The 13,627-nt window shown below is 53.2% G+C and overlaps 4 protein-coding genes across 4 annotated transcripts; 2 read left to right on the top strand and 2 right to left on the bottom strand.

The window, feature by feature from the left end:
• Positions 1 to 214: 214 nt before the first annotated feature.
• On the top strand, positions 215 to 3,030 carry PG997_000771 (peptidase family M1; the record flags this gene model as incomplete). The annotated part of the gene is made up of 3 exons (XM_066805086.1): positions 215 to 318; positions 399 to 2,339; positions 2,415 to 3,030. 3 exons carry the CDS (start codon positions 215 to 217, stop codon positions 3,028 to 3,030), a joined length of 2,661 nt encoding a protein of 886 aa, XP_066674859.1.
• Positions 3,031 to 3,685: 655 nt separating this feature from the next.
• On the bottom strand, positions 3,686 to 5,265 carry PG997_000770 (uncharacterized protein; the record flags this gene model as incomplete). The annotated part of the gene is made up of 5 exons (XM_066805085.1): positions 3,686 to 3,880; positions 3,936 to 4,330; positions 4,390 to 4,918; positions 4,993 to 5,020; positions 5,090 to 5,265. 5 exons carry the CDS (start codon positions 5,263 to 5,265, stop codon positions 3,686 to 3,688), a joined length of 1,323 nt encoding a protein of 440 aa, XP_066674858.1.
• Positions 5,266 to 6,442: 1,177 nt separating this feature from the next.
• Positions 6,443 to 6,871, bottom strand: PG997_000769 (uncharacterized protein; the record flags this gene model as incomplete). The annotated part of the gene is made up of 4 exons (XM_066805084.1): positions 6,443 to 6,469; positions 6,530 to 6,611; positions 6,677 to 6,708; positions 6,776 to 6,871. The coding sequence occupies 4 exons, from the start codon at positions 6,869 to 6,871 to the stop codon at positions 6,443 to 6,445; spliced, it is 237 nt and encodes a 78-aa protein (XP_066674857.1).
• A 1,119-nt stretch (positions 6,872 to 7,990) lies between these two features.
• Positions 7,991 to 12,740, top strand: PG997_000768 (JmjC domain-containing protein; the record flags this gene model as incomplete). The annotated part of the gene is made up of 6 exons (XM_066805083.1): positions 7,991 to 8,096; positions 8,224 to 8,372; positions 8,426 to 8,590; positions 8,653 to 10,796; positions 10,856 to 11,764; positions 11,813 to 12,740. 6 exons carry the CDS (start codon positions 7,991 to 7,993, stop codon positions 12,738 to 12,740), a joined length of 4,401 nt encoding a protein of 1,466 aa, XP_066674856.1.
• Positions 12,741 to 13,627: the final 887 nt, after the last annotated feature.

Here is a 13,627-nt window from a genome sequence, read left to right as displayed (position 1 = left end):
TCAACGTCCGCCAGTACCGCTCAGCCGGCAATCCATTTCCACTGTAATACCTGCCTATTCCAGTCACACCTCGCCGGCTTTGATTCGAGCCAAGCCCTCTTCCAAACTCCCCTACCGGTCCTCTTCGGTCTTGGGGTCTGCTGCGGCTATATCTCGACGACCTTTCTCCATCTCAACGAGGGCTCAGTGTTCTCCCATTATTCCCTCTTCCATCATGACGGACCGGGATACCTTGCCCACGGTCATCAAGCCGTCTCACTATGACCTGTCTCTTTTTGCCCTGGATTTCAAAAACTGGACTTACCAGGGGAAAGTTGTGTAAGTAGATGGTACTGTTTGTGTTTGGCTCATACACCAAGCACTGCCGTCTGTTTCCTCGTTTGCTAACCATTCGCTAGTATCGATGTAGAAGTCCTTGAGGCGACCAAGGATGTTGTCATCAACGCCTTGGAGCTCAAGCTCTCATCGGCCAAGTTGACCGTCACGCACACCAAGGCCACGCAAACTTTGGAGACCTCCACCTTCAGCTACGATGAGAAGAAACAACGTGCTACCTTGACTTTCGACCAGGAGATTCCCCCAACCAGCAAATCATCCCTTGAGATAGCTTTCGAGGGCATCTTGAATAACGACATGGCTGGCTTCTACAGGAGCAAGTACAAGCCTGTGGTACCTGCAGCTGCTTCGGTGCCCAGGGATGACCAGTTCCACTACATGCTCAGCACTCAGTTTGAGGCCTGTGATGCTCGCCGTGCATTCCCTTGTTTCGATGAACCTCGTCTCAAGGCCACCTTTGACTTTGACATCGAGGTACCCGAGGATCAGGTGGCACTGTCCAACATGCCTGTCAAGAGCGTCACCAAGACCAGCGAAGGCCTCCAGCAGGTTGCTTTCGAACGGACCCCAGTAATGAGCACCTATCTTCTGGCTTGGGCTCTGGGCGATTTCGAGTATGTTGAAAGCCACACCGAGCGCCGCTACAATGGCAAACAGATCCCAGTCCGGGTCTACACTACTCGAGGTCTCAAGGAACAGGGCCGATGGGCTCTGGAGCATGCTCCCAAGACGATTGACTTATTCTCGGAGGCCTTCGATATTGACTATCCTCTCCCCAAGGCCGACCTTCTTGCCGTTCACGAATTCACCCACGGAGCCATGGAGAACTGGGGACTCGTCACTTACAGGACCACTGCAGTTCTGTTTGACGAGAAAACCTCGGACGCGGCCTACAAGGTGCGGATTGCCTATGTCGTGGCACACGAACTTGCTCACCAATGGTTCGGAAACCTCGTAACAATGGACTGGTGGGACGAGCTGTGGTTGAACGAAAGCTTTGCTACATGGGTAGGATGGTATGCCGTCAACGAGTTCCACCCCGACTGGAATGTCTGGGCCAAATATGTCGGCGATGGGATGGAGTCAGCTTTCCAACTTGACTCGATTCGTGCTTCCCACCCTATCTATGTCCCGGTGCAGGACGCCCTTGACGTGAACCAGATCTTTGACGCAATCAGCTACTTCAAGGGTTGCTCGACGCTGAGAATGTTGGCAAACCATGTAGGAGAAAAACAGTTCTTGAAGGGTGTATCCATCTATCTCAAGAAACATGCCTATGGCAATGCCAAGACAGAAGCACTGTGGGCTGGATTGGCAGAGGCTACTGGGACCGATGTGGCCTCATTGATGTCCAACTGGATCCAGAAGATTGGTTTCCCGCTGCTGACCGTAGCCGAGGAGCCGGGCCAGATCAGTGTGAGACAATCTCGATTCTTGTCCACTGGAGACGTGAAGCCTGAAGAGGACGAGACAACTTGGTGGGTGCCTGTTGGTTTGCAGGGCAAGACCGGTACTCAGGAGGTACAGAGTCTTGCTCTTACCACCAAGGAGGAGACAATTCGAGACGTCGATGACGAGTTCTATAAGCTGAACCACAACGGATTTGGCTTTTACCGGACAAACTACCCACCGGCTCGATTGGCGAAGCTCGGCACCCAACTGGATAAGCTTACTATTGAGGACAAGGTAGCTACACTTGGCTCGGCAAGAGATCTTGCTTCTGCTGGTTATGGCACGACCCCTGCTCTATTGGCATTCCTTCAAGGATTCGGCGCCGAGACGAGCCAGATCGTGTGGAACCAGGCATTGAACACTCTTGGATCCGTCAAGTCTGTCTTCAGTGATAACGAGGAGATTAAGAAGGGCCTGGAGAACTTCACCCTGAAACTCATCAACGACGCGGTTGAGAGGGTTGGATGGGAGCCCGCCTCTGGAGAGGATTTCCTTACAGGTTTGCTGCGAAAGCGACTCCTGTTGACAGCTGTGGTTAATGGCCACCCGAAGTAAGTCGTGCTCCAGCGCCGTAATGTGGCGCGACATTTTATATTGTGATACATGCTAACATGATTCGAATGAAGGGTATTGGAGAAAGCGACACAGTTGTTCGAAGCATGGCGAAAAGAAGGGCTAGTCCTGAGCCCCGATCTGCGTAGCGTCGTCTACCGTGCTGGCGTTAAACGCTCCCCCGCCGAGGCTTTCGAGGCTTTGAAGAAGGAGTGGGAGACCACTACCTCGGTTGACGGCAGAGAGATGTGCCTTTCTTCCATTGGGCACATTGGTGATGTCGAGATCCTCAAGAACCAGGCTATCCCCTTCCTGTTCAACTTGTCACCTCCGGCCGCCGCTGCCGACTCCATTCCCAGCGGCGACATGCACTACCTGAGCACGGCGCTGGCCGGCAACGCCAAGGGCCGCGCCATCCAGTGGCAGTTCATGAAGGAGAACTGGGAGCAGGTCACCACCAAGATGGCCAACCCAGTGGTGCTGGACCGCTTCGTCCGCCTCTCGCTCAAGAAGTTCACCGACGCCAAGTACCTCGACGAGATCGACGCCTTCTTCAAGGACAAGGACACCGCCGCTTTCGACCGCTCGCTCGAGCAGGTCAAGGACGCCATCCGCGGACGCGCTGCATACCGCCAGAGAGATGCTGAGGTGCTGAAGGAGTTCCTCGGGGCTAACGGGTACTTGTCCTAGACGGAGAAGAAGAGAACTACTTAATTGGGCATTGTGGACACTGGCTGATGACCCTAGTCTTGTCAGATCGTTGTAGCTTCAGTCGCGTTTATTGAATCGATTTGATTCTACCACCATGATAACGTGATAGGCTTATGCCTGGCTTTAATTTTCCCCGCTTGGTGACTGTAGATTTGGTTTCCCTCATTTCGCCATTGACCCGATGGGCCCAGTAACTCGACTAGTTTTCAAGGGTCATTACCAGGGTTGAAAAGCGCACTACCTTGGGAAACACGGGGGCAGAACAGCACGAAGAAACAATACCGCACCAATACCATGCTGTAAGCCAACGAGCAGATGTCCATGCACAAGAATGATCCGAGTCCACAAGGTTTGGTTGATACCGGTACGGCACAGTGGTGATATTACATTTAGCTACCAAATTCCTGGAATGGATGGATTCCAGACCAATCCTTGCTAGCGATTTGATCAGAACCATCCCCGTCCTGTTCTGGTGCCAAGGCCGGAGGTTCGCATGGGGATGGACCCCCCCTACCAAGAAGCTCAATATTCTTCTCGGGATGTTATGCTTACCGGTTCTACCAGTTAACTCTGGTGCAACCAACTTGCGGAAGACCCGCTGTTATCACGGCCAGTGGAACTTGTGGAGGTTTATCTACGATGATGGCTTTCCACCGCCACGTCGATCGTTGTAGCGACCTCGTCCACGGCCGCCTTCGCCTCGGCCGCGACCACGATAGTCACCCCGTCCTCCTCGGCGTCCGCCGCGATGCTCGCCACCTTCACCGTGGCCTCGAGGCCGGTTGCGCTGGACCGATTGGAAACCGTCATCTGCTTGAGCGGCAATGGTCTAGTTTGCATGTTAGTCTTACACAATACCGGCTATTCAATCAAGGGGTATTTACCTCGGGCGGGTTCTCGGGCTGGTCATCAGCCCATGACTGGACAGGACCAGAGGCTGCGGGCGTAGCAGTCAAGCCGGTGTCCGTCTCGGTAGGGTCTCGGGGCACCTTGACCCAGTCTTCCTGTGAAGCACTCATATCATTGGTGTTATCCCATTGGGATTCTGCAGCAGCGTTTGCGGCATCATCGCTGATGCTAGCATTGGGAATGCCCTCGTTGTGTCCATTGGCCAAAGGAGATGAAGTCTCGGTGGCGTCGATTTCGGTGAGACCGGCATGGGTCAGGGTAGGATCGGTTACAGGAGCGTCGGCCGTGGCTTCGGTGGATTCAGGAGCAGGCTCCTCGGCGGCAGCGAAGACCTGAACGTGCGCGACAGACGCGGCCTTGACCTGGGCGACTATCCACGTGTTAGCAACGGAAAGCGAGAAAGGAAGGCATCACTGCCCAAAGACGTACATGACGTTTGAAGCTCGTCACCACTAACGCTTCTGGTCTTCTCTTCAGAACCCTCGATCAGCTTCATCATAGTGGCAACGGCATTCTCATCGCCCGAGTAGACGTTCAGTAAGACACCCTCCAAAGCCATGTTCTCGTCGGCAGTGGCATCGGCATCTTCGGATCGTCGGGCGGCAGCCAATCGGAGGAACTGGGTGAGGACCAGCAGGCTGTCATGCTGTACTTTCTTGACGTCGGCAGCAGCCTTTTCGGTGGCGGCTACCAGGGCATCGGCCTTTTCCTTCTCCAGTCTCTCTGTCAAGTCCTTCTCGACCTTGGCCTTGTCCGCCGCGCTCTTTGTTCGGTACTCCTCGTCTACCTTCTTGTATTGGGCGAGCTGCTCCTCCACTTGGGCGAGCTGGGACTGGAGCTGAGGCTTCTTGAGCACTTGGGATTTTTGGTCGGCGTTGATGATCTTAGCAGCGACCAGCTCCTCAAGGGACTTGTCTTTGTGCTGCTCGATCAGTGCATGCGTCTTGGTGACATTGGACTTGAGGGCCGCGAGTTAGCATGGACCTGACGGGTGTCCAGAGCGTTGGTAGAAATAAGTGTGGGCTGACTTACGATCTTCTTGTTGATGTTGCGGATATTCCTGAAAGGCCAGCGAGTCAGTTTCCAAGGTCACCTACCGGAAAACTTGACCAGACCAGATCAGACTTACTTCTGCAGCTCACGAACATAAGGGCTCTCGTTGGCATCGTCACCAGACACGGAAATGGGGGCGGAGGCACTAGGAGCAGGAGAATCGGTGCGCTGAGCGGCGGCAGCGGCCTTCTTCTTCTTGGCGGACTTGGACTCAGTGGGAGCCACGGGGTTCTGCATGGCGGAAGAAGGCATTGTGGGATATTTTTTCGAGGAGTTCTTGGTCGAGGTAGGACGCAGTGGGCGTGTTGCTTGGGTGCAAGACGTGTACGCAACCGTTTGTTCTGGGTGGCGGAAGGGCCGAGCTGGCAGGGCGAGGGTTGCGGATGGGGATTTGGATCGCAAACCGAAGGTGGCGTGCCTAGGTAGAGGTTTACCTAGAGTTGTATTGAGGGATTGTTTCACAACAGGAGAGTTGCTCTTAAAATACTAGGACTTGCGTGGGCGGGAAGAAGAATGCAGGTTGTTGTACAGGTTCTATGAGATGTGTAGGTTCGGGAAGTGGGATTGTAGAATTTTTTGGGCGAAGAGCTTTGGTGTTTGGTCTCGAGATTCAGTTCTTGGATTGGTCCCTGGCAGCTGCTGTTTGGAGCTCCAGGATGCCAAATGCCTGCCCATCGCCTAGGACGCGCTAAACACAGCACCCGTCGTCACTCACCAACGGCATCTGCTACTGAAACAAGGCTCATGACTGCATTCAATGTTCAATGCTCGCGGGACAGGGTCCAAGCAGTCCATATTATGTAGGTACTTTGCCTACTACTGTACATCCCTACCTTAGCTTGGGAGGAAAGCAACGCTTCTTCTAATGCAACGAATGCGGTTGAATTCTCACTTGCAGTGGACGCAGAGCATTACAGCGCAGGTATACAAGGTAGCAGCAATTGTATTCATTCGTTCATTCAAACGCTCGCATGTCGGTTGGATGCCACGGACTTCTTTCTATAAGCCAGGTGGTCTCTTGCATTCCCGCCCGCAGCTAAGACTTCTCCTCCACTTCAGGGAGCACGCGACAGCCCCGCCCTTGCTCCGTCACAATTGATATTCAGCTTATAGCGGGACCCGAGCCGCACTGGAACCTTCCAGCCAGGCAGGAGTCCAGAGTTCTTTTCAAGGACACTACCTGGTATTGGCATTGATACATGCATGTGTAGAGCTGCGATTCCTCACACCCCCTGGATTTATATACTTGTACTTTTTTGTGAGTAGGGCCCATGTGTCGATTCCGGGATTGGTTTGTTTCCCTGGCGATGCTCGTCGTAGCTTGCGTCGACATAACCCGCCGTCTTCAAGGCCGAGGGTGGCAGTCGGGCGATCAGATGCTCGAATGTGGGTTTGTCGGCGTGCTGGCTCCCTTGTTTCCTTGCGGTCTTCAACCCTTGAACTTCGCAAGCGTGTCCTGTGGTTGTGTGTTGGTTGCCGTGCGTGGTACGGGATAATGGCCATCTTGCTAACTTACCGCCGTCACCTTCTTGATACTCTTGGCGCTAACTCCGCGCTCGCCTGCTTGCTTCGAGTCAATCGCAGCCTCTTTCATGAGCCTGCAACACAGTGTTAGATGGTGTTCCCGAGGCTCGCATTTTGGTCGTGACTAGATTGTCCGTACGATTGCATGAACAGAACATAGTCGAGGAAGACCTATCGCAAACACTTATGTTAGGCTACATGCTCGAGAACGCGTCTGGGAAGCTGGCAGATCACTTACCATAACATCGACATTCTTGCTCACGTTGCACTTCGAATGCGCCTTTACAATCTTTCGAACGGTCGCTCGCGGATACAACTTCTGACCGGGCGCCATGATTCGTTGTATATCCTGGAGGTTTGGGTGCAGCTTTGGTATGGATGCCCAGGGGGACGCGAGAATGCTGTAGTTGCGTAGACTGGCAGGTGTGTAGTATGTAGTTGCGCTTCAGCCGCAAAAGGCTATCGTGGGGTAGGTGGGCTCAAGCTTGGGCCATTTAGGAGCACCTTGCTTCCATGTTGCTCCTTGACAGCCTCAATCTTTCCAACGGCGTCTTGATCGAAAAGGAGCCCGTGATGATAGGAAGACAGAGTGCGGATTTGTCCCGATACAAATAGCCAGAATCGCAGGCTACCCGATCCCATACTGCTGCAATGTCACAAATACCTACATGCATTGATTGTTCTCGTCCTTTCAGACGTTAGGAAATCTGTACGTAATCTCATATGCATAGATAAGGTACATAAGATATGATTATTTTAAGATCGTATGGATGTTTACATGTATGCAGAGCGTACACCAGCAGTGAATAAATAACTGTGACTGTGTTATCAAGTAATGATCACTGAATAGTGGAATTGATCGACCGTTGATGGGCATTAAAAATACCTAATGTACATACATAATGTACATGTAGATGAGAAAATGCGCACTCGATGTAGGTACTGTTCTGATGTATCCGATTGCCATCTAGGTGTGCCGTCATTCAAAATCGTTCGACAATTAGCCCATGAGACGAATCTCCACCTTCAGACCTCAGTACCCGCGAACGAAAAACAACCATGGTTGGTAACTTTCCTTCCAGCTTCTATTCATCCTCGGCGTCCCAACGATGAGAGGAAGGTAAAGTCTCCAACAACTTCTTTCCTCTTCCATCGCAAAAACCCCGAGAGGTATCATTCGATTTCCTCTTGCACAGTGTTGTACGTACCTGCTTGTTGTGCACAATTCACAGCAGGTCCACCGGAGAATAACCGACTCCACTCATTCGACGAGCACTTGCGCTGTAACCACGCCGTGCTCCATCGTCCATCCCGCCTTAAACCGACTCCCATTTCACTCGGTCAATCCCCGTTGCGACGACGCTCTCTCTGTTTCTCTCACGCAACGCCACCACGGTCGCCCAATGACCGCCCGAATTTCTATGTGCACTGATCGCATGTAGTGGCTTACAAGATGTCGGTTGAAGCGATGGCCCAGTCGGCGCCGGAGCAGCCCCAAATTGAAGTCGCAAGTGAATCTACCAACACCGCCGAAAAGCATTCACCGAAACCTCACCTTGGTCTGCATTCACCTCCCGATAGCAACAATGCCATGAAGCTGGAAGGAAGCGACGACGATTCCGAATTGAGCGACCTGGACGAATCCGGAAATTCAACGCCCACCAACGGCTCCTACTTCGACTACAGATGGAGAAGAAGTCAAGAAGGAGGAATCAGACGCAACAGCGCAGGAGGAAGAACAGGATGACATTGGCGAAATCACCCCAGCAGAATGGTTCGGTACTGTTCCGGTCTTCAGACCGACCATGCATCAATTCAAGGACTTCAAGAAATTTGTATGTTGACTCTTCTCGATGAACGTGTGTTGAGGCTAACCTTTGTCATGCAGATGACCAAGATCGATTCGTATGGCATGAGATCTGGAATCGTCAAGGTTATCCCTCCCGATGAGTGGAAGAATGAGCTCCCGGAGCTGCACGATCTGGTAAAGCAGGTGCGGGTTCGGGAACCCATTAAGCAAGACATCATGGGATCAAACGGCACCTATCGACAAGTCAACATTCTGCATCAGCGATCCTACAACCTCCCACAATGGCGCCAACTATGCGATCAAAGCGAGCATCAACCCCCGCGAGACGAGGCGAGCGCCGCGCCCAAGCGCCTCCGAAACCAAGGACTTCCACTGCGTCAGGTTCGCGCGGGCGCGGTAGGAACACCAGGGGTAGAACGCGAAGGAGTATTATCAAAGAAGACAACGCAGATGAAGAAGACCGCCCAATGACGCCCATGTCGCCAAAGCCGGGGGAGGGTGTGCTCGAATCGGTGGAGAATGACCCCGGCGCCGAAATAGACGAGGATGACGAGCCAGTGCCCATGGTTGGGAGAATGGGAGGAAGTAGACAAGCCAAAGCCAAAACGCAGTCCACTTCCGCGCGAAGGAAATATGCCAAACGCGAAGCTTCGGCCAGGATTGACGAAGAAGTTTTCAGAGATTGGGATTATCGCATGGATATCTCGGATTACACGCCCGAACGGTGCGAAGAGTTGGAGAGGATCTACTGGAAGACCCTCACCTACGCAGCTCCGCTGTATGGCGCCGACTTGCCCGGCACATTATTCCCGGAAGACACAACGGCATGGAACCTCAATAAGCTTCCTAACCTTTTGGATGTGTTGGGTACCAAAGTCCCTGGTGTCAACACTGCGTATCTCTATCTGGGTATGTGGAAGGCCACTTTCGCGTGGCATCTGGAGGATGTAGATCTTTACAGCATCAACTACCTCCACTTCGGTGCCCCTAAACAATGGTACAGCATATCTCAAGGAGATGCCCGCCGGTTTGAAGCAGCGATGAAGAGCATCTGGCCAACTGATGCGAAGGCCTGCGATCAGTTTCTCCGTCACAAGGCCTTCTTGATCTCTCCAAACCACCTTCAGCAGTATTTCAACATCAAAGTCAACAAGTGCGTCTCGTACCCTGGAGAATTCGTGGTAACCTATCCCTATGGTTATCACTCTGGATATAATCTTGGCTACAACTGTGCCGAGGCCGTCAACTTTGCACTCGACTCCTGGTTGCCTATGGGTAAAATCGCGAAGCGGTGCGAGTGTGCCCAGGCCCAGGACAGCGTCTGGGTAGATGTGTACGAGATTGAGCGCAAATTGCGTGGGGAAGAGACAGATTATGAAGAGACTGAAGATGAGGAGGACGACGAAGAGGAGGAGGAAGATGAAGACGAGACGGATCTGGCTGCATCGCAATCGCACGTGGTTAAAATCAAGCAACCTGGTCGCAAGCGCAAACGGGCACTCAAAGACAAAGGCGAGAGGAAAGCCAAGAAGATCCGCCTGCGTGTACGGGTCAAGACGCAAGTCGAACCGCCCTGCTGTCTGTGTCCCAACAATCTGCTCGATGCCGAACTTATACCCACAGACGATGGTCGTAAGGCCCACCGTATGTGTGCCCTTTATGGGGCCGAGACCTGGATCGAAACAGTTGATGGCAGCGAAGTCGTTGCCAATGTTGCAAACATCAGCAAGGCCCGTCTGGAGCTCAAGTGTCTTTACTGTCGATCGAAACGCGGTGCTTGTGTGCAGTGCTCACACAGAAAGTGCGCCCGGTCCTACCATGCCACCTGTGCCGCTGCTGCAGGTGTTTTCGTCGAAGATGGCGAAGTCCCTATATTTGGCGAGGATGGTACAGAGTACAAAGAGCAAGCATTCGAGTTTAGCTGCCGGTTCCACCGAGCGAAGAGGGACAGGAAGCTGGACGGCCCAGCACTGGAGGAGTGCCCGAAGACTCGGAAGGCGGCTGTCGCCCTCAAACGCGGGGATATCGCACAATTACAGTACTACAGAGGCGAGATTTTTGCCGGGGTTGTGGTTGAGAATCGACATGACGAACAAACAATGCTCGTGGAGATTATACCCAACGGGTGCGAAGCCTACAAAACTTACAGTAACATTGAAACCCCACAGCTAACAATGATCAGTGACCGAGTCGAAGTCGAGTGGAAATGGCTTCTCCTACCGGACGCTGCGGATTACCATCTACCCAAAGCATCACCCAACGCTATCCCAATGCCAACTTCTCGCAAGGCAAAAGCCGAGATCAAAGCAACTAAACTGGCGACCGAGGAATTACCCCGGGCAGACGAGCCTTTCGTGGAAGGCTGCACATGGGCCGAGTTTCATAACACTACAGAGTGTACTAACAAAGCACAGGCCAAAGTTGACCTCAGCAAAGAAAATCAGATCTGGTATTATCTGGGAGGACATCTACTGAGGCTCGGGCTCAGTACACGGAGGATCCTAAGAGGCCGGTGCACAATTACAAGAGCAACTTCCTGGAGACCATCCCGAAACCGCCTCCGCCGCCTGCGTCCCAACCGCGGAAATCGTACACGCCCACATACCCACTCCAGCCAGGACAAGCTTCAGCAAATGGTCGGTCTGAGAAGCCCTACCAGTACAAGCCGAAGAAACCAGTACCGCCTTTGGCCAGCCCGAATGCCCCTATTCCGTATACAAACCAGAGTTTTATACCTAATGGAAGGCCTTTTCCTACTTCAACATCTACCTTTGCGGTTTACTCATCGTACCAGCCGCCGCCACCACATACACCACAACCGAGCGCGAGGCCTCCTCATCCTCAACAGCCGACACCGAAGCCGTATACGACGCCGCCATCAGCTCCGCAGGCCTCGGCGCTGCCAACACCACATCCCACCGCACCATCACCTGCCGGTCACTCGTATACCCCGCAGTCTGCGCCAGCAAAGCCTGCCTACACGCCGCAGGGCACACCGAGGTCTATGCAGCTGCCCAAGAGCACACATCAAGCAGCCCACTCTCGAAACAAGTCACTACCATTCGGTTCAGACCCGCGGTTCAGAACCTCATCATCTACGTATGCCTCCGCTCGATATGATTTTAATTCAAGCTCACCATTCAGCTTCGGCTTTATGCAACCTCCCGGTCTTGGGCCTTCACCATCGCCACAGAACGGGCAGTTGTTCCAGGCACAGGCTAGGGCAAGATCTTTGTCCACCGCTTCTGCGAACTCCCTGAACACTCCGATGACGTCTTCGGCGATAAGGCCGTCATCATCGGCATCGAGTCAGGGCATGCCCGGGCCTCCTCAGGTCGGCAGGCTCCCGCCTATCACGAGACCTGCGCCTCCAAGCGTCGTACAGAAGTATGCATTTTTCCAAGTCCATCACAATAGGTGAGTTGTGAAACCCTCTCAGCCATTGTTATTGTACTAATCCTGTAGGGACTCGACTAAGTATCGGACTCCTTATGCACCTTGGGGAGGTTTCACAAATGGATACGAGGGTAACTTGAGAGCGCATTTGATGAAGAGTCCTGAAGCTTTGTTCACTATGCAGCGGCAGCCCACTGGCAACTTGGCGACACCCACGGGGTCGCGTTATGAGTCGTCAAATGGGCCGGGTTCTTCAGTCTCTCCCGGTGTTTCTCAACCTCACCCGGCGCACAATGCGACCGGAGCAGCAGTACATTTCCCTGCAGATCAGTACATTGCAAATCACCAGTTACCGGCAGCAGGGGCTGGAAACGGTGATGCAACAACTTCCGAACAGAGCGGCCTACGCACACCCAATGGGTCATGGAACCCTACGTCCATAGCTGCCCAATTGCATCCTGCAATTCGGTCACATTACGCAGCAATGCTGCAAAGAAAGCAAGCACAACCGCCCGCACCTGTACAAAACCGGGCGCCGATGGTGGCCTCGCCGCCAGCATATACACAGTCGCAGACATTACCGCAGCCTGTACAATACCCGCAAGCGGAGCAATCCTACATTGCACATTGTAGTCCAGGGCTACCGCAAGGCCAACAATCCCCTATGCATGGTCAGACAGCTGGGCCAGTGTACCAACAAGCGACACAGCCCAATACTATGGCAACCTTGCCGACTCAACCACAGTCTCAGCAGCCGCAAATGCATACTCAAGACTCGTACTTACACAAAGGCTCACCGAGCTCCGTTCCTGCCGTCCCTAGCAGCGCCAACCCAGGCCCGACCCCTCCACTTCAGATTGGCCATGGCTACCAGACGCCGACATCATACACGCCTCCTGTCAGTACTCAAGCACAACCGGTTGCTCACAAACAGACGTTCATTCCCCTCCTCGGCCATGGGAGCAAATACAGAAGACTTCGCAACCAAACAGGATGACACAAGCGGTCGAAGCCCAACCAACTGGCATGCCTCATAGCAATAGCCCCGGCCCTCCACAATCTTTGCAAAATTTGGGACACCAAATTCGCACTGTAAGTGAGCCATCTCCGTGACAACCTGATTGAATGCGAGACTGACTTCAGCAGCCCGAATCGACAACAGCTCGTGCGCACCAAAGTCCTAAAGCGGAGCATCCAGCCATGCAGTCCCCGATGTCTGCACCCCCCGGTTCCGCCACAATCGAGAGCCTTTCCTGAGGTCCCAGAAGAGTCTCAGGCACTCGTGGAAGACATAATCATGAACGCTCGGAGAGCAAGCGGCTCGGACTTTGCCCGTTGAAGCGTTGGTTTACTTCAGGCAACGCTATGAAGTCCCAAGAGTGGGGTTTCTATGATAACTTCACGGATTAATGAACCGGTGGCAGGAAGCAAACGCTTTGGATGAACGCCACGGACATGGAATGACATACGAAGCATTCTTGATTCTTTTTCTTCCTTCCTCTTTTTGTTGGGTGTTCCCAAGAGGGGGCAGGCGTTTTAAGGATGAAATGGCAGTGGCTTGTATCTGCGCACCAACCAACAGCGGTGTTTTCACCACATATGTAACATAGAGTCTCCTCTGCCACCAGTGGCTCTCCTTCCTGCTTGGTATATGCCCAAGTTCATAGGTTGCGCTTATTGTGTTGCTCTTTCTTTTTCTTTCCTCCCTCTCCATCTCGAGCTGCTTACGGAAGGCAAATAAGGGTTGGGGGTTACACTATACCCTGTATATTACTCAAAGCGCATGGGACGCCCCCTACAGAAGCTACCTACATAGGAGACAGGGAAATCATGGGTAAATCATGGGTGACACCGAAGGAACAGGGGGATTTTGTAATATGACAT

Source organism: Apiospora hydei, assembly GCF_038363865.1.
Source record: "Apiospora hydei strain CBS 114990 chromosome Unknown utg000002l_segment0_segment0, whole genome shotgun sequence".
Classification (NCBI taxonomy): Eukaryota; Fungi; Ascomycota; class Sordariomycetes; order Amphisphaeriales; family Apiosporaceae; genus Apiospora; species Apiospora hydei.
The sequence above is the reverse complement of the archived record's forward strand: the minus strand, read 5'-3'. Positions and strand labels throughout refer to the sequence as shown.